This window comes from Manis pentadactyla, chromosome 4, assembly GCF_030020395.1.
Source record: "Manis pentadactyla isolate mManPen7 chromosome 4, mManPen7.hap1, whole genome shotgun sequence".
NCBI classification, from domain to species: domain Eukaryota; kingdom Metazoa; phylum Chordata; class Mammalia; order Pholidota; family Manidae; genus Manis; species Manis pentadactyla.
Genome location: NC_080022.1, coordinates 101,610,418 through 101,631,842, shown reverse-complemented (window position 1 = coordinate 101,631,842; position 21,425 = coordinate 101,610,418). Strand labels below are relative to the sequence as shown.

At 40.7% G+C, this 21,425-nt stretch overlaps 1 protein-coding gene across 6 annotated transcripts in view; it reads right to left on the bottom strand.

Annotated features, from left to right (window-relative positions):
• Positions 1–21,425, bottom strand: part of CLCC1 (chloride channel CLIC like 1) — a 30,454-nt gene that overhangs the window by 7,599 nt on the left and 1,430 nt on the right. For 3 of the 6 annotated variants that reach the window (XM_057500576.1, XM_036916639.2, XM_036916641.2), the window contains exons 2-6: positions 6,839–6,979; positions 6,354–6,455; positions 4,965–5,072; positions 814–1,035; positions 442–582 (exon numbers count right to left, since the gene is read on the bottom strand). In XM_057500576.1, the coding sequence (XP_057356559.1) occupies positions 442–582; positions 814–1,035; positions 4,965–5,072; positions 6,354–6,455; positions 6,839–6,967 (702 nt within the window). In that variant the 5' untranslated portion in view covers positions 6,968–6,979. Of the gene's footprint in view, positions 1–441; positions 583–813; positions 1,036–4,964; positions 5,073–6,353; positions 6,456–6,838; positions 6,980–15,564; positions 15,724–21,425 lie in introns of all 6 variants that reach the window. The other 3 variants (XM_036916640.2, XM_036916642.2, XM_057500577.1) reach the window with 3 other exon arrangements.

Below are 21,425 nucleotides of genomic sequence, written 5' to 3'. Positions count from 1 at the left end.
TTTAAAAATTAAATTTCTCTGGATCTCTTTTCTAAGTTCTCTACTATGAACATACTATTTTTATAGTCAGAAAATAACCTAACTTTTAAAAAACAGTATTGTGATATTTCTAATAAAGAACAAAAAAGGTCATACTCCAAATTACCTACATGAGAATTTTTTGAATGTGTCTATCTAGAGCTAATCTGATTTAACTGTCCAGAGGCCACCCATCAGGAACTGGGTTATGAAATTAGGACTGCACTTCTTCCCCACTCACTAGTCAAGGACCCTGAAAGCCAGGCACACCTGAGCAGTTGCCAATTCCAGCCCCCTGCCCCCAGCCCGCCAACCCCATCTCCAATCACTGCCTCCAGCCTCATCTAGGGTAGGGTTATACAACACCTACTTCTATTATGAAATAACGTTTTAAAATTTAAAAACCTTCCACCTATTTAATACCTTATATAAATACATCCAATTCCATCCCAAGCTGAAGAGAAAACTGATGAATAAAACACGTCTCAACTGGGTGTACCAATGCACATATGTCCACAACTCGGTAGCGACCAATACGATGATGCAAAGCAGACACAGAAGCACCTCAAAACAGCAAGCAGAAAGAAGAGTCACCGCCTGGCCATGCTCCCCACCAAAAAATGGCAAATGTCAACAAAAACAGAAGAACAGGACTGAAATATGCAAAATCATTTGTACCACTTTACTGCATGTTCATCAATACAGTATGAATGACTTAGTACAGGTTCTTAATGTAATTTTGGCGGAATTTTTAAAGTGATAAAAGGAAACTGTTAATCGTCCATCCCATCTTACCATCAGCACATTATATGGATCCACCCCAAAGGAATCTTCAAATCGCCACTTCCACGTTTCAAAATCATGAAACTTAAAATTAATTAAAATATCACTTAGTGCATCATCCAAGGCTCCCGGTTTCCAGTCCTCTCCATTGAGAAACTTCTGTATTTCTAACAAGGTTTGTCTTTTAAGGATAATCTCAGCGTCATAATGCATATCGCCTTTGTCTTCATTAGGCTGAATTAAATTTGCCAAAAAACAACAGAAAAGAATTTTATTATATTACCCTGAAACATTTTAAGACAGAAGCCAATTTGTAACTAAATACATACTTAGTTCATGTCACACATAATGAGCAATAACATCCACCTCTCAGACCCACATAGAAAACGAAAGAAGATAACTGTGAAAAACACTTCAAAAATCATAAAATTCTACACAAGATACTGTACACTTTACAAAAACACAGTTGACTGTCGATATTTGCAGTAATGTTCTATAAAGTCACCTTGAACACTAATTAGCAAACAGTGAACTATGGCACCCGCAGGAAATACAGGGTTAGGTTCCTGCAAACACATTTACATCAAACAGTCAACACATAACCTTTTCTATGTGTGTTTCTACTTAACACCTGACTTAATATTGTTGATTGATAAACGCTGAACTCCAACAGCCCACAACACTGCAACTAGAGCTGAACGAAGCTCATCCAACCTCCCCATGCACAGCCTCCCGGGCGCAGGGACACGAGGCAGCACCGTCGCGGGAGCTGCTGCGCACGGAGAAATTACCGGAGAGAAGGAAGGAAAGCATGAAAAATGGGGCAAAAGGTGGCACTAAACAGACCACGAGAAAGTACTAGTTTGTAGTGGGAGAACTGAAACAAGAAGGCAGAAGTGGCCTGTTCTGACTCCGCCGAGGGCGGTGTATCCGGCAACCCGGGCGCCCCGCCGCTGCGCGCCTGAGGATGACCCGGACGCGCCCGCCCGCTGCCCAGCCTTGGCCCGCCAGGGTCCACTTACACGCAGGTTTTTCAATAAATGTATTGACAAGTTTTTTGGAGATGGAGACAATTTGAAGACCATTTTTTCTCTAGCTTAGTTATGAGAATACATATATAATACATACTACAAAATATTGTTAATAGACTGCTTGTTATCAGTAAGGCTTCCGGTCAACAGTAGGCTATTCGTAATTAAGTTTTTTGGGACTCAAAATTTATATGTGAATTCTCAACTTCATGGGGGTTGGCACCCCTAATCACCCCCTGCTTTGTTCAAGGGTCAACTGTATAGCCTTTGGAGTTACAAATAAAAAATTTAGTGAGTAGGCAAGTTCCAAATACAGAAGGAATCCCAAAATTATAAGCATCAACTGTATATCTTTATGATTCATTTATGACTTTCTATTTGCTATTACAGTTTTCAGATAACCTAAAATCTACAGTAAAACAAGTAACAAAAATAAAAGGACCCTCAAAAAGCAGTAAAATCTGACTTTCTGTGAACACAGATATTAAAATATTTTTATTAGTGTGAGTTCTGGTTAAGCAAAATCACTATAAACATTTTACATTAACCAGTTTACATTCATTAGCAATTATTTTTTATGAAGCTATAGATATTTAAATAAAAAGTAAATGTACAGTAAAAGTGTCATATTAAATCATCAGTAAGCATTTAAAAAGTTAGTATCTTTTAAAACCCAGGAACTAAATATTTCTAAGCATCTATATCTTAGGTTTCTCTGGCTCAATCTGTTTCCTCACCTATAAAATAGTCTCTTTTCTACCTCTCACACAATTATAAGACTCAAATTACTTTTTTAACTTTATTAAGGTACATAAAATAAAATGCACAAATCTTAGTGTATGGCTCAATGAATTTTGACATGTGTATGCACTGGTATAACCATCTCCCTGATAAAGGTGTCAAATATTCTCACCAAATTTTTTTAACTTCAACCTATTTCACCCATCCTCCTAATCCCCTCCCCTATGGCAACCTCTAGTGTGTTCTCTGTGTTTATGAATCCATGTTTTGTTCATTTGTTGTTTTTTAGATTCCACATGTAAGTGCAATCATATGGTATTTTTCTCTTTAGCATTATACCCCCTACATCCATCCATGTTGTTGCAAATGGCAATTATTTCGCTCTTTTTTTATGATTGAATAGTATTCCATTGTATGTATGTACCACATCTTCTTTATCCATTCATCCATCAATGAACCCTTTGGTTGCTTCCATATCTTCACTACTATAAACAATCCTATGATAGATATAGGAGTGTACATATCTTTTCAAGTTAGTGATTTTATTTTCTTTGGGTAAATTCCCATTTGGAATTTCTGGGTAATGTAGTATTTCTATTTTTCATTCTTTGAGAAACCTCCATACTGCTCTCTATAGTGGCTGCATCAATTTACAACCCCACCAGCAGTACAAGAGGGTTCCCTTTTCTCTACATCCTTGCCAACACTTGCCATTTCCTGTCTAGTTGATATTAGCCATTCTGACTGGTGTCAGGTGATATTTCACTGTGGTTTTGATTTACATTTTCCTGATGAGTAATGATAGGCATCTTTTCATGTGTCTGTTGGCCTTGTGTACCTTGGCCATCTTGTTTGGAAAATGTTTCAGGTCCTCTGCCCATTTTGTAATTAAGTGACTCTTTTTTTTTTTGGTGTTGAGTTGTATGAGTTCTTTATATATTTTGGATATTAGCCTTTTATTGGCTAAGTATCATTTATAAATATCTTCTCCCATACAGTAGGTTGTCTTTTTGTTTTGCTGATGGTTTCCTTTGCTGTGCAGAAGTTTTTTTAGTTTGATGTAGTCCCACTTATTTTTGCTTTTGTTCCCCTTACGTGGAGTGACATATCCAAAAAAATATTAGTATTGCTAAATGTTTGAGATTTACTGCCTATGATTTCTTTTAGGAGTTTCATGGTTTCAGGTTGTATATTTAGGTCTTTAATCTATTTTTAGTTTATTTTGTGTATGGTGTAAGGCAGTGATCCAGTTTCATTTTTTCTATGTATCTGTTCAGTTTTCCCAACACCATTTACTGAACAGACTTTTCCCCATTGTTTATTCTTGCCTCCTTTAACATATATTAATCGACCATATAAGCATGGGTTTATTTCTGGGCTTTCAATTCTGTTCCATTGGTCTATATGTCTGGTCTTGTGCCAGGACCATACTGTTTTGATTACTACAGCTTTGTAGTATATCTGAGATCAGGGAACATGATACCTCCAGCTTTATTCTTCTTTCTCAAGATTGCTTTGACACTTCAGGGTCTTTCTTTTGTGGTTCCATACAAATTGAGGATTATCTGTAGACCTGTGAAAAATGCCATTGGTATTTTGATAGGGATTGCACTGGATCTGTGTTTGCCTTGGGTAGTATGACCATTTTAACAGTATTAATTCTTCCTACCCATAAGCATAGACTATCTTTCCACTTATCTAAGACTCAAGGGTTACACAAATAAGAACACCTACTTTTACACTTCCAAAAGAAGATGGGACTATTATTCATCTAACACTCCTTTTCCTTAAGTTTTCTTGATGTTTAACTCTCCAAAGTAAAAACACTTGAGTTTGGAGGGGTGAGGAGGGGACTCTAAAAAAATGGAATCTTAACATTAATTAGTAAAAATATGCACAATACACAGTTCTATAAAGCAACATTTGCTATAGTAAACAGCTAGGGGAAGAAACTACTTAAAACACATTTTTCTTTCCCTCAACATATAATGACCTTATATGAAAAAGAAAGTATGGAAGTGGTAGAAAACAAGTAAGGACCAGGATAGAATTTCCTTATTAAATCATGGGTTTATTAAGTTTCCAACTGTTTAATAAAATTCAAACAGTAAATTTAACACAATCCTTCCCCTCCCTACCCCACCCCACCCCCAAACTAAGTGGCACAGCAGTGCACGGAACTGACTAGGCAAATCCTATCGACTGTAAGGTCTGCACTGTTGCCTGCACAGCAGGCTGGTACATTTAATCCCACTCAAATGGTTTTGGTAAAGAGTAAGTCAGGTATTCTCTGTTAAAGCATAATGCTTTATCACTGCTTTCTATGATTTGAAATTAATAAATAATGAAAATATCCAGTACAGTGATTAGTATTACACCATCAATACTCACAAGTCCAAGCTTTCTGGCTTCAATTAAAATCTTATTTAAGTATCTCTTAAAAACAGGATTGCTTTGGCTTTCATAGTCTTCCCTCTTTTTCTTTTCACACTCATCAATCTGTAATCACAAAATAAATTCAACATAAATTAGCATCAAAGTTTAATGTAAGGGTCAAGTTTCTAGCCTAGTGGAGCTGGTTATTTTTATCAAGCTTGTATTTATCAACTACAATAAAATGTAGAGCTTGCCTTCTATCTATGGGTTCTCTCTGCAAAGGGCAGATAAGCAACAAATGAGGAACACCCATTGCCCTGCCTGGCAGTTTTTCTGCTTACTTTACAGCAATATAAAAGCTGCATATCATGAAACGAAGAGGCAGAAATGTAGATAAGCAGAACTTCTGGACCAACCTGCTGCTTCCCAATTGCAAAGTAATGATTTAATGATCAAAGGAATGAAAGAAGTAAAAAGGAAAGGAAAAGAAAACAATATGAAGAGATAGAAGAAGCACACAGGATGGAGCCAGAAGATGAAATGAAGCACACAAGCATTCCCTGCAGGCGCATACTACTTCTGCCCTTTTATTAAATCTTCCTGTCAATGACTGATCACCCCCTAGTGTCTGGGCTGCTTTAGGAAGGCGGGAACCATGGCTTCTCCAGAGTGTGCTACACTGTGGGACTCTGCCACCCGCTGCCCACTCCAGACGCCCTGCACACCGCCGCCACGTCACCCTGCCTACACAGCCAGGAGAGGCTGGAGCCCCGGCACAACACACATGCAAAGCCCTTGACAATCTCGACTGATGTGGAGATAAACTCTACTTCAGCTACATAAAATGGATTGAATAAATGGAGAAGAGATACCACACACTATGTTATAATAATCTCTTCTATTTGTTAGAGCAGCTTTTATGTTCAGAAACTGGCCACAGGTCCACTTCCTCATTTGCTACATTTGTCATGAGTCTACAGAGCCCCAACTCTGTGAAAGGGGAGAGTGAATCAAGAATGACTAAAACGTATTCTATGTCCCAAGAAATCTCATCTGGTAAAGAAGAAATTACAACAGAGTGACATAAATGTTATTACAGGAAAACAAAAGTACTATTTTAAAAAAAAACAAGGCCAGAGTAACTAGAAACCTAGGCTAGAGTAAACAAAGAAAACTATTGTAATTTACAATATAATAAAATTATACACATGAGTATATAACATTATACATAATAATTTTAGTATAATTAAATTAATATAAATATACAATATATATGCGCATATATATATATATATATAAAAGTCACGCCATACACAGAAACATAATGTTAGCAAAGACAGGAAAACAGAGCAATTTAACATACTATAAATAATATAAAATTCATGAATAAAAAAAAAATCTAACCTTATGAGTTAGAGAATCAATTTGGTTGTAACATTCCGACAATTCAACAGCATATGACAAGTCAGGACTGACCTCTTTTTTCTCTGATGTACCATATTTCACCTAAAACAAAGTAGAGAGAGATTTTATTTCTTTACAGTTTAATTATAAAATTACCTACAGATAATAAAGACTTTTTATGACTTTGCTTATTATATCCTTCAGCTGTACCGAACCACCAAAAAAGTAAGTCTCAAATTTATATACCAGCTAAGAACTAAATTCAAATTAGGTTGCTGCTTGAAAGGCTTTAGATTGAAATTCAAAACAGAAATTATCAGTTGGGGTTCAAATCATCTTAGACTAACAAAGTCAGGAAGATAATCTGCATGGTCACTCATCACTGACCCCTAACTTTCACAGCTCTGTGTCCAACAATGACAAAAGTAGACTCTTTCCATCATAAGACTGAAAAGGTGTTACGCGCACAGGGATTTTTTTAATACCTGCGATCTCCTCATTGTTCCTGAAGCAGCGTCATAGTTGAGCATGTCTGTAGGGTCGATCCAGTCATCATCGTGAGCGTAAGCAGTTATCAGCCACAGGCATTCACAAAGGAGCAGAGAACACAGCATCCTGCATCAAGGCTAGAAAAAATGTAATACATATAGTGAAATATACTTATTTTTAGAAGAATTTGGTTTGTAATAAAACTACTTCCATTTCATGCTAAGATAATGCTTTCTTTCTGAATAATGAGTGAAATAAAAATACTCAATAAAATGCTATTCAGAGGGCGGAAGATGGCGGCGTGAGTAGAGCAGCGGAAATCCCCTCCCAAAACAACATATATCTCTGAAAATATAACAAAGACAACCCTTCCTAGAATAAAGACCAGAGGACACAGGACAATATCCAGACCACATCCGCACCTGAGAGAACCCAGCGCCTCGCGAAGGGGGTAAGATACAAGCCCCGGCCCCGCGGGAGCCGAGCGCCCCTCCCCCCAGCTCCCGGCGGGAGAAGAGCAGGCAGAGCGGGAGGGAGACGGAGCCCAGGGCTGCCGAACACCCAGCCCCAGCCATCCGGGCCAGAGTGCAGGGCCCTCGATACTGGGAAAACAGGGCAGCAAGAACAGTGAGCAGGCACTGGAGGCTGGGCGACAGAGGACATAAGAAAAGCGCGCGACCATTTTTTTTTTTTTTGCTTTTTTGCTGCTTTGTTTTGGCGAGTGCTTTTTGGAAGTCTTAAAGGGACAGGGACCCCAATACTAGGGAAACAGGGCAGAAAGACCGGTGAGCAGAGGCCTGAGGCTGGCACCGGAGAATAAAGAAAAACGAACGACCACCTTTTTTTTTTTAATTAAAAAAATTTTTTTTTCTTGTTTTTTTTGTGGTCGTTGTTTTGTTTTGGCGGGTGCTTTTTGGAAGTCTTAAAGGGGCAGGGCGGGTCACTTAATCCAGAGGTAGGGAATCCGGGATCTCTGGGCACTCTAACCCCTGGGCTGCAGGGAGCAGGGAGGCCCCTTACAGAGATAAATAGCCTCCCAGCAGCTCCTGCTCCAACGCGTCTCCACCATTTTGGAGCAGCTGCCCGAGCCAGGCCACGCCCACAGCAACAGCGGAGATTAACTCCATAGCAGCCGGGCAGGAAGCAGAAACCCTGTCTGCGCGCAGCTGCCCAGCACAAGCCACTAGAGGCCGCTGTTCTCCCAGGAGAGGAGGGCCACAAACCAACAAGAAAGGAAGTCCTTCCAGCCGTCACTCGTCCCAGTTCTGCAGACTATTCCTATCACCATGAAAAGGCAAAGCTACAGGCAGACAAAGATAACAGAGACAACACCAGAGAAGGAGACAGACCTAACCAGTCTTCCTGACAAAGAATTCAAAATAAGAATCATAAACATGCTGACAGAGATGCAGAGAAATACGCAAGAAAAATGGGATGAAGTCCGGAAAGAGATCACAGATGCCAGAAAGGAGATCGCAGAAATGAAACAAACTCTGGAAGGGTTTATAAGCAGAATGGATAGAATGCAAGAGGCCATTGATGGAATTGAAATCAGAGAACAGGAACGCATAGAAGCTGACATAGAGAGAGACAAAAGGATCTCCAGGAATGAAACAATATTAAGAGAACTGTGTGACCAATCTAAAAGGAACAATATCCGTATTATAGGGGTCCCAGAAGAAGAAGAGAGAGGAAAAGAGATGGAAAGTATCTTAGAAGAAATAATTGCTGAAAACTTCCCCACACTGGGGGAGGAAGTAATCAAACAGACCACGGAAATACACAGAACCCCCAACAGAAAGGATCCAAGAAGGGCAACACCAAGACACATAATAATTAAAATGGCAAAGATCAAGGACAAGGAAAGAGTGTTAAAGGCAGCTAGAGAGAAAAAGGTCACCTATAAAGGGAAACCCATCAGGCTAACGTCAGATTTCTCAACAGAAACCCTACAGGCCAGAAGAGAATGGCATGATATATTTAATACAATGAAACAGAAGGGCCTTGAACCAAGGATACTGTATCCAGCACGACTATCATTCAAATATGATGGTGGGATTAAACAATTCCCAGACAAACAAAAGCTGAGGGAATTTGCTTTCCACAAACCACCTCTACAGAACATCTTACAGGGACTGCTCTAGATGGGAGCACTCCTAGAAGGAGCACAGCACAAAACACCAACCAACTTTTCAGACCACAAAGGCATAAAACTAGAAATAAACTGTACAAAGAAAGCAAAGAGGCTCACAAACACATGGAGGCTTAACAACACGCTCCTAAATAATCAATGGATCAATGACCAAATCAAAATGGAGATCCAGCAATATATGGAAACAAATGACAACAACAACACTAAGCCCCAACTTCTGTGGGACACAGCAAAAGCAGTCTTAAGAGGAAAGAATATAGCAATCCAAGCATATTTAAAAAAGGAAGAGCAATCCCAAATGAATGGTCTAATGTCACAATTATCGAAATTGGAAAAAGAAGAACAGATGAGGCCTAAGGTCAGCAGAAGGAGGGACATAATAAAGATCAGAGAAGAAATAAATAAAATTGAGAAGAATAAAACAATAGCAAAAATCAATGAAACCAAGAGCTGGTTCTTTGAGAAAATAAACAAAATAGATAAGCCTCTAGCCAGACTTATTAAGAGGAAAAGAGAGACAACACAAATCAACAGAATTAGAAATGAGAAAGGAAAAATCATGACGGACCCCACAGAAATACAAAGAATTATTAGAGAGTACTATGAAAACCTATATGCTAACAAGCTGGGAAACCTAGGAGAAATGGACAACTTCCTAGAAAAATACAACCTTCCAAGACTGACCCAGAAAGAAATAGAAAATCTAAACAGACCAATTACCAGCAAACGAAATTGAAGCAGTAATCGAAAAACTACCAAAGAACAAAACCCCTGGGCCAGATGGATTTACCTCGGAATTTTATCAGACATACAGGGAAGACATAATACCCATTCTCCTTAAAGTTTTCCAAAAAATAGAGGAGGAGGGGATACTCCCAAACTCATTCTATGAAGCTAACATCACCCTAATACCAAAACCAGGCAAAGACCCCACCAAAAAAGAAAACTACAGACCAATATCCCTGATGAACGTAGATGCAAAAATACTCAACAAAATATTAGCAAACCGAATTCAAAAATACATCAAAAGGATCATACACCATGACCAAGTGGGATTCATCCCAGGGATGCAAGGATGGTACAACATTCGAAAGTCCATCAACATCATCCACCACATCAACAAAAAGAAAGACAAAAACCACATGATCATCTCCATAGATGCTGAAAAAGCATTTGACAAAGTTCAACATCCATTCATGTTAAAAACTCTCAGCAAAATGGGAATAGAGGGCAAGTACCTCAACATAATAAAGGCCATCTATGATAAACCCACAGCCAACATTATATTGAACAGCGAGAAGCTGAAAGCATTTCCGCTGAGATCGGGAACTAGACAGGGATGCCCACTCTCTCCACTGTTATTTAACATAGTACTGGAGGTCCTAGCTACGGCAATCAGACAAAATAAAGAAATACAAGGAATCCAGATTGGTAAAGAAGAAGTTAAACTGTCACTATTTGCAGATGACATGATACTGTACATAAAAAACCCTAAAGACTCCACCCCAAAACTACTAGAACTGACATCGGAATACAGCAAAGTTGCAGGATACAAAATCAACACACAGAAATCTGTGGCTTTCCTATATACTAACAATGAACCAACAGAAAGAGAAATCAGGAAAACAACTCCATTCACAATTGCATCCAAAAAAATAAAATACCTAGGAATAAACCTAACCAAAGAAGTGAAAGACTTATACTCTGAAAACTACAAGTCACTCTTAAGAGAAATTAAAGGGGACACTAACAGATGGAAACTCATCCCATGCTCGTGGCTAGGAAGAATTAATATCGTTAAAATGGCCATCCTGCCCAAAGCAATATACAGATTTGATGCAATCCCTATGAAACTACCAGCAACATTCTTCAATGAACTGGAACAAATAATTCAAAAATTCATATGGAAACACCAAAGACCCCGAATAGCCAAAGCAATCCTGAGAAAGAAGAATAAAGTAGGGGGGATCTCACTCCCCAACTTCAAGCTCTACTATAAAGCCATAGTAATCAAGACAATTTGGTACTGGCACAAGAGCAGAGCCACAGACCAATGGAACAGACTAGAGAATCCAGACATTAACCCAGACATATATGGTCAATTAATATTTGATAAAGGAGCCATGGACATACAATGGCAAAATGACAGTCTCTTCAACAGGTGGTGCTGGCAAAACTGGACAGCTACATGTAGGAGAATGAAACTGGACCATTGTCTAACCCCATATACAAAAGTAAACTCAAAATGGATCAAAGACCTGAATGTAAGCCATGAAACCATTAAACTCTTGGAAGAAAACATAGGCAAAAACCTCTTAAACATAAACATGAGTGACCTCTTCTTGAACATATCTCCCCGGGCAAGGAAAACAACAGCAAAAATGAGTAAGTGGGACTATATTAAGCTGAAAAGCTTCTGTACAGCAAAAGACACCATCAATAGAACAAGAAGGATCCCTACAGTATGGGAGAATATATTTGAAAATGACACATCCGATAAAGGCTTGACGTCCAGAATATATAAGGAGCTCTCACGCCTCAACAAACAAAAAACAAATAACCCAATTAAAAAATGGGCAGAGCAACTGAACAGACAGTTCTCCAAAAAAGAAATACAGATGGCCAACAGACACATGAAAAGATGCTCCACATCGCTAATTATCAGAGAAATGCAAATTAAAACTACAATGAGGTATCACCTCACACCAGTAAGGATGGCTGCCATCCAAAAGACAAACAACAACAAATGTTGGCGAGGCTGTGGAGAAAGGGGAACCCTCCTACACTGCTGGTGGGAATGTAAGTTAGTTCAACCATTGTGGAAAGCAGTATGGAGGTACATCAAAATGCTCAAAACAGACTTACCATTTGACCCAGGAATTCCACTCCTAGGAATTTACCCTAAGAACGCAGCAATCAAGTTTGAGAAAGACAGATGCACCCCTATGTTTATTGCAGCACTATTTACAATAGCCAAGAATTGGAAGCAACCTAAATGTCCATCAATAGATGAATGGATAAAGAAGATGTGGTACATATACACAATGGAATACTACTCAGCCATAAGAAAAGGGCAAATCCAATCATTTGCAGCAACATGGATGGAGCTGGAGGGTATTATGCTCAGTGAAACAAGCCAAGCGGAGAAAGAGAAATACCAAATGATTTCACTTATCTGTGGAATATAAGAACAAAGGAAAAACTGAAGGAACAAAACAGCAGCAGAATCACAGAACTCAAGAATGGACTAACAGGTACCAAAGGGAAAGGGACTGGGGAGGATGGGTGGGTAGGGAGGGATAAGGGGGGGAGAAGTAGGGGGATATTAAGATTAACATGCATGGGGGGGTAGGAGAAAAGGGAGGGCTGTACAACACAGAGAAGGCAAGTAGTGATTCTACAACATTTTGCTATGCTGATGGACAGTGACTGTAAAGGGGTTTATAGGGGAGAGCCTAGTAAACATAATATTCGTCATGTAAGTGTAGATTAGTGATAGAAAAAAAAAAAAAAAGGGCAGTTTCTGTGTGGTAACCTCCAACGAGTTCTACACAAGGGTATAAAGGGCATATAAAAGTGTAGGCAAAGGGTCTGTTTGTGTTTATACAGAGGATCAAAGCCTAATTGGGCTACCCCGAAAATGAACTAAGATACGATATGAAAAAGAACTTCCAACATCTGCACTCTCGGGAAGACTCATGCCAGAAGATGATCATCAAAAAACCCCAACAAAGATCCACGCACTGCTACAGCTGTAGATGCACTCATCCCACCAGTTCCTGGACTTGCCATGAGAATGAGGAAGGAGATATCTAAGCTGGCCTGTGCATACAGTAAAACAACAAAATTGGACTGGATCTATACTGTTGGAACTCAACCAAGAATTTGGAGAAGTGCAAATTGTAGCGCTCCAAAGTCTTACAACTACAAACTATTTACTGTTAAAAGAACATATGGCATGTGAACAGTCCCCAGGAATGGGTTGTTTTAATTTGTCTGATTTCTCTCAGACTGTTCAAGTTCAGTTGGACAATATCCACCATATCATAGATAAGTTTTCACAAATGCCTAAGGTACCTAACTGGTTTTCTTGGTTTCACTGCAGATGGCTGGTAATTACAGGTATGCTTTGGTTATGTAACTGTACTCCTATTATGTTAATGTGTGTGTGCAATCTAAGTAGTAGCTTAAAACCTGTACATGCTGAAGTTACTCTACAAGAAGATATGTCAAAGAAATAATCAATCTTCCCATGTTTTCTTCCGCCTGCTACTTCTATAGCTTTTCTTCTTCCTTCCTAATTACAACCCTTAAATAGAATTCGTGCCTCATATCAAATTTACCGAGTATCATAATTCTTCCAAGTGGTAAAGATACCTCAAGACAAATGCTGGGCATAGAAGCCACAGGGCATAAATATGCAAAGAAGTAAAAAGCTAACTTTTTCAAACAATAAGGCTTCTCTCTCACTTACCAACTTCACATTTCCCTGTATGGCCCCGGAAGATGACTGGTTAGCCAGAGACGGGTAAGATTCCTCAAGGGAGGAACAACCTAAGACAGGCACAGTCGCAGGGGGGGCCATCAGGTGAGAAATTGGGGATCAACAGAGGTGAGGCTTAGAACCTCACCCCCCCTGTTCTGAGAGAAATGTTCTGCATACGTGGATGTTTTATTGCCCTTGTCTAGCTTGGATTAACACATAGTCTACAGGCACACACCTGATCATCTACATTTGCTCTCTTACAACACTAAACTATGTTTTCTACCTTTATCTTGTATCTACCTACCACTTCAGCATTTTATTAAAAATAATAATAATAAAGAGAGAAATGTGGTATCCACATATAAATCAAGTATAAAAATCAAATGAGTATTCATATTTGAACTGACTGTTTAGAGTTCATAATGCATGAGCAAAACCGAAAGTTTCTGTGATGACTGCCCTTGTACTGTTCACCATGTAACTTATTCATTATGTAAGAATTTGTTCTACATGTAAAAACTTGTTTGTTATGCCTCAGAAGATTGGAGACTGACAAAAATTAGGCTTGGGGTGGAATAATGATTGTGCATTGAGCATTGACTCCCCTATACAGAATTTTATTGTCGTTAACAACCATTTGATCAATAAATATGAGAGATGCCCTCACAAAAAAAAAAAAAAAAAAAAAAAAAAAAAAAAAGGACAGACTTCCAATGGTAAAATAAATTAGTAACCGGGATGTAATGTATAGCATAAGGAATATAGTCAAGATATTGTAACAGCCTGGTAGGGTGATAGCTGGAACCTAGAATTATGTATATAAATGTTCTACCACTGTGTTGTACACTTGAAACTCATGTAATGTAATACTGTGTGTCAACTACCCTTCAATAAAAAATAATTATTAAAAAAAAAAAAATGCTATTCACATGTAACCCAGACATGCACAGAATGAGAATATCTCATTGAGACAAAAGGAAAAAGGGAATTCCCCATACAATTCAGCAATCCCATTCCTAGGTAAACACCCAAGAGAAATGCAAATATATGTTCACATGTACACAAAAACTTGTACATGATTGTTTATAGCCACATTATTCACAAATAACTAAAAAGTAGAAACAACACAAATGTCTATCAACTGGCAAATGGAGAAATCCATTCAATGGAATATTACTCAGTCATAAAAATGAACGAAGTCCTGATACATGCTACAGTATGAATCTTGAAAACACACTAAGTGAAAGAAACCAGACACTAAAGACCATATGTTGTATGATTTAGTTTATATGAAATGTCCAGAACAGGCAAATCTACAAAGACAGAAAGTAGATTAGTAGGTGCTTAGGACAGGGGATAGAACAAGCGTACAGAGGGTTCACAGTTAAACGTATAGGGTTTCTTTTTTGAGGTGATGAAAAATGATCTTAAATTGATTATGTTGACATTGTATATATCTATGAATATACTAAAAACCATTGAATTGTACACTTTAATGGGTGAATTGTACATATAGTATGTGAATCATTTCTCAGTGAAACTTAAAAAAAAAGCAGATATTTAATCAAACCCTCCCCCATTTTTTTTAACAAATGGGAAAGACGGTATAAAATTAAGATTCAAACAAGGTGACTGAACTCTCAAACCATTCAGAGAAAATAACTTGCTTCCTCTAAGCCTCTGCATAAACACTGTCAAACCAATACCTCCTCTACTCAATACTGTCCAATATAGTTGCCACTAGCCATATGTGGGTATTTAAATTAATTTAAATTACATAAAATAAAAAATTCAGATCCTCATTCACATTAGCTGCATTTCAAGTGCTCAGTAACTGTACTGGACAGTGTAGTTAGAACATTTCCATTATCACAGAAAGTTCTGTTGGACCACCTGTCCTGTACCTCCTGTGAATAAGGATCAAGTAAGGGAATTCCAAGACGAGAAAGCCCTGAGCCCTGCCCATAAATGCCTTACAGTCTCATTGTAAAAAAGTAACTCCAAGCTAAATGAAACATTTCCTTTCTGTGCTCCCAGAATGCTCTGTTCTTGTAGAACAACACACAGTGAAATCAGCCACTTACTGGTCTGTTAGCACAGCGGCTCTTGAGCTTGGCTTGGGAATCACCTGGGGAGCTTCTAAGAATTCCAATCATCTTCCAGCCACATCCCAGATCAATCAAACCAGGATCTCTTGGAGCAGGACCCAGGCAATGGGATTTTTAAAGCTCCCCAGGACATTCCTGGGGAAGATATGCAGGGAAGGTAGGAAACCAGCTGCTGTGCTACAATGTGAACTTTTCCAGGGGAAACATCTTGCTCAAATCTGAATTCACCTTCCTGTCGACCTCTCCATTGCCCTGTCCACCTCACCTAGCCCAGTGGCCAGAGCACAGAAAACACTGAATACATGTTAACCAGCAAGTGCAAATGATCAAAGCCACAGCAGGGACTCAAAGTGTTTTTTAGAGATTCAAAGGGCAAAGAACGCACATCTGATCGGAAGTGAAAGATTTCATGGGGAATGGGCCCCGGAAATGGATTTGGAAGTATGAGTGACATTCTCAGCGTGCGAGATAAGGGAGGGAGGCAGAGGCAGATAACGTCCAAGTCAAAAGCTTATGACTGGCTTGAGCCTTTCAGGGGAGATGGTAGCTACATTTTAGGAAGACGAAACTAGCAGTAAGTGCATAGACTGAGGAAAACACTGGATATGGAGTCCAAGAATGAAGCTGAAGTAGTAAAAAGGATACTGGTCTGAAAGAACGGAGGCAATGAGAGCAGAAAGAACGCAGTGTGACACATATGGACCTCGGCAACGGACTGTGCATAGAAGGAAAGAACAAGAAAGGTGGCAAACGTGACTCTAAGATTTCAAGGCCTACAAACAACAGAAACGGTGGCATCATTAATTTAAAAGAGATTCAGAATGAAAATATGGTTTTGGGAAAAAGTTCAGCATTAGTTTGTTCAACATTTCCTAAATACCTACCGGATATTGGGCACTGTCTTAAGTGACACAGATACCAGGAAATTAGACCAGCCAGGTCTTCTAAGAAGCTTACATTCTGGGCAGGGAAGGCTGCCCAGGTGCAAAAAAACTACAAATAAAATGTAACTTCAGTAGTGATAAATCCTATGAAGAAAATAAAGCAAGACAGTGGTATGGATGGACTAGGCAGTGTTGAGTATTTTAGGGAAGGCCTCTGAGGAGATTAAAGACAGCCCCAAATACTCTGTCATTTCCCCTGTGAGAGACAAAGCTTACTTCCCCTTGTCCTGAATCTAGGCTGGCTCTGTGACTACTGTCCACTGAGAAAGAGGAAGAACTGCAGTAAAACAAAAGCATTTATTTAGGGTCTTAGGATTTCAATTTGGAGAGCAGATTTGGGTAGCAACCCAATCTGTGTCCCATCAGAGAGAAATTAGGCACTTTCACAGGACAGAAGAGGAAGCATTGTTTATCAAGAACTAGGGGAAATACTACAATTTATAGTTCATTGGTTTTCTAGGCAGATTACTTTCAGTTGCCAGGAAAGTCTCTTTGCAGGGCATCCAATTTTTGTTAAATCAGATGCTCAGCCATACGCCTTTGCCAAGTTCAACAGTTCAGTTGGGTTCCTGTTTGAAAAACAGGATGAAGTCTTTCACAAAATGGAGTCTTACATGCAAATGTTTTACAGAGGTTCACATTACTTAGCCAAACTATTGTGGTAGAAGCGATGCTGTGTGGGTTCTGGACCTGGCCTGTACTAGCTCAGCTGCTTCTACTTTATCACTGTGGCACACTTGCTCCAGGGACACCCCCTCCTGGCCCTCGGCCACCATGCTGTGAGAAGGCCAAGCCATGTGCAGAAGCCATAGGCAGGGGCACACTGAGCTCCCTGCCGACAGCCAGCATTGATGGCCAGCCACGTGCGTGAGCCATCGCAGGGGGTCCAGTCCAAAGCCTGGGTCACCAACTTGGTGACCCAGCCAACATCATGTGGGATAAATGACTAGGTAGCTGAGCCTAGTCAAGCTCCATAAGCCCACAGAATCATGAGAGATAATAAAATAGTTGTCTAAAGTCACTAAACTCTGGAGTGGTCTGTTACATAGGGTAGGTAACCATAAGAGCATTTAAGCAGAAAAATGCTAAGAAGCTAAGGTTAGGAAGATGTGGGAAGAGAACATCCTCAGAGAAGACGTAACAATGAAGGCCCTGAGCAGGGAAGGCCACAGTAACGAGGGTGGTTTTGACTCTAAGTGTAATAGGAAGCCACTAGAGGGTTTAAGTAGAGAAGTGACAGAATATGGGTTACACTCTAAAACAAATCACTGTGGCTGCTATGTGGAAATTGGAATGAAGACAAAAGCAGAGACTGGTCAGGAGGATTTGCAGTAGTCCAGCTGAGATGAAGGTGGCACAAGCTAAGACAGAAGCAAGGTTATGATAAATGATTAGATTCAAAAAATTTCAGGTAGACACTACTATATGGGGCAAAGAGCAGCTGACAGGTCCCCAAGCATCTCTCTTCTTTCTGGACACACGGTGATACACATCTCAGCTCTCGTCCATTCAGTACAGCCATGCAGTAATTAAGTCCTGGCCAATGCTACAGAAGTGGAAGAAATATGCACCACGTCCAGGCCTGCCCGTGAAAGCCTCCCACACCCCGCCTTCCGCTGTCTCTCCCTTCCCACCAGGGAACATGGAGGACACCGAGCTCTGGAGGAGGGTGGCCAAACCACGGAAGGAGCCTGGGTCCCTAAATGACCACATGCAAGGCCCCCTTCAACACATCTCTGACCTTCATGTGAACAAAAAAACTTCTTTTATGGTAAATCCTGAGATTTGGGGGTTTGTTTTTAACACAATCTTATGCTACCCTAACTAATACAGAAATACACTGCAGACATTGCTGGTATATTGGATGTGAGAAGTGAAGACAAGAGAAGATTCAGGATGACTTCTAGGTCTGTGACCTGAGCAACGGAGAAAATGGGAAGGACTCAGGGACACTCAGGTGGGTAGACAGAAAGTTCTGACAGATTGAGAATTCTGTTTTGGACATGATAAATTTCAGACATCTGATGCTCAAGTGGAGCTGCTGAATATGCAGTGGAGCTCAGGAGAAAAGTGGGGCTGAGGCAGAAAAGGGACATGGGATAAGCATTATGATGAACTTTTCCTGCCTATGATGAAAAATGCCAAGATATAAGCAGTGTAGTAAGAACAGGAGGGACTCCATCTTAAGACTAAGATTCCATTTTAAAAACTGGGGAGTATTACGAATAGCATGTATAATGTGGGGCGGACACAGGGAGGGCTGTGCAACACAGAGAAGACAAGTAGTGATTCTGTAGCATCTTACTACGCTGATGGACAGTGACCATAATGGGGTTTGTGGGGGGGACTTGGTGATGGGGGGAGTCTAGTAACCATAATGTTCCTCATGTAATTGTAGATTAATGACACCAAAAGAAAAAGAAAAAATTAAACCCATTAAAAAAAAAAACTGGGGAGTTAGGAGGTAAGATTTCTAACATATTTTATGGTACTCAACCAAGAACAGACCCTATCTTAAGGGGGCAAGTAGTCCTGAATGATACACCCCCACTGCTTGAGGGTAACCACTATCTTGGAGAAGAAAAAGATCAAGAAATTCTTTGTGTTAAGTTTATCTTGGAGAATATCTCGAGGACAGACTACAGATGATGATGCAATGCCTCTCACCAGAGGCAGACATCATGAAACCACATGTTAAGCCTATACCATCCCCCACCCCCATCCCTTTGCCCTATTCCTGAAAGCCTTAAAAGACAGAAACCTAAGCCCTTAAGGACGCCTCCTCTCTGAGGTTGCCCGCACTACCCTTTCTTCAAGTGTGTACTTTCAGCCTTAAATAAAGACATTACTGCTCTACTTACTGTGTCTTGTCTCTGCTCTCTTCCAGTGGTAAGTGTCTTTGTTACTTTGCTATTTCATTCTATTTTCTAGACTTAAGAACTAGTCTTCTCTCTCTGTTCTACTTCAGACGGGTAGGGAGGGGCTACTGAGATCACTGATCTGGGCTTGGAAGTTCCCATCGCCTGGGTGACCAGGACAGGACTGGCAGCTGCACGATCATGCTCTTTAGTTGCCTGCCCCAAAACCTCCTTTCTTTGCCTCTGGGAAGTTCTCAGAACATAAACTCACTCCATCCAGTGCTCCTTAGCTCCCGCAAATCCTGGGGTGGTAAGAGCTTAGTTGCCATGCCGTGCAGATTCAAGGGACACTGGATGCTAGGTGACCTGGCTGTAGGAGTCGGTAAGGGATCTGCCCAGTGCCCATCAGGGGTTCAGTGAGCTCCCCTTTCCTCCTCTGCTCTTCCTTGCTCTCTGATGCCTGTACGGCTGCTGCCATTCACTGCTACTCTCACTTTAATGAATTCCTTCCTTACCTACACTCATCAGACCTGGTTAAGAATTCTTGCATGTTCAGTCAAGCACCCTGCTCCGTCCAGGTTGAGGTTTCACCTAGGGCACCGGGAGAGACCTCCTTCCCAGACGCAGCTGCCCAGCATCAGGGCTACAGACAAACATCTGAGAGCCGTCAATATGTTGATGGAGTTTAAAGCTGTACTGGACAAGCTCACCAGAAGATCTCTTATGAGGCCAAAACACTGAGTCCTGCGGTTCGCCAACACTTGGAGGTCAGAGAGAAGAGCGGGGAGCTTTCAAAGGGTACTGACAACAAGCGTAGTGCTGCAGGAGGAAGCCCAGGGGAGGCTGGTATTCCACAAGCCAAGTGAAAAAGGAAGGAATGGAAAACTATGTTGAATGGTCAGGTGATCAGGGCAAACTGACCACTGGATGTGGTGCAGCAGCATTCATGAAGTGGCAGCAGTGAGAGCCTGGCATTAGTAAAGGTAGAATTCAGGTAGAGGTTTTGGGTCAAATGACATGACTCCACGCTCCAAAGCACTCCATGGACTCCCACTTCTAGCCAAGAGGAAGTAACAGGACCAGATTTCCCTCCTGCCTGAACCACCACAAACTGCACAGAATATATGAAAGTTTTCAAGACACTAGATGCCAGGCAAGAAAGAATTAGAGTCCTCCAAAGATGGTAAACAAACATGGACAGCCCTTCCATTGCTCCAGCTTTACTGCCTTACGAGTTTCCAGACCACAGGCATAGGGAGGGGGGTCTTGGGCAGAGCCCAGAAGGCCCCCTGACATGGAGCTGAGAATATGGGGAGATGAAAGCAGCTCGAGTTCACAGGGCAGAGTACCCGGAAGTAGGAGAAAGCTGCACAGAGACAGAATTCCAGAGCTCTGCAGAGGGTCCCTGCAATACAATAAAGGATACTGGTCCTTGTCTCCAATTCCTTCAAAAACCCTTGGAATTTCCTGAGTGATGGGAGTGCCTTTGTTATGCTACTGAGATGATGCTTGGTGGACCCCCAGACAGCTTCAGGCTGGAAGAGGGTCATCAGAAAGACCGCACACAGGATCTGAGGGTTGGAATTTTCAACTATCCAACCTTGGGTCAAAGAGGATTGAAACTAAACTCAATCACTTGACTAGTGATTTAACCAATCATGCCTAGGTACTGAAACCCCTATAAAAACTCTGGACACAGAGGCTAAGAGGAGCTGCCTGCCTGGTGACACACTGGGATTCCATGAGGAGAGAGCACAGGAGCTCTGCATCCTTGCCCACAGACTTGGCTGATCTTGCTCTATATCGTTTCTAACAAAACTGTGAGGGTAGTGCTTTCAGTGAGTTCTCTCAGCGAGCTGTTCTAGCTATTATCCAACCATGCTCTGGAAACCCCCAAATACACAGCTAGGTCAGAAGTGCAGGTGGCCCCCACAATGTGAGGCTGACGTGGACGCCCCTGCCCTTAGCTTGGGGGGTAAGCACCAACTCTGGGTAGTTAGTGTCAGAATTAAATTGAACTGCAAAATATCCAATC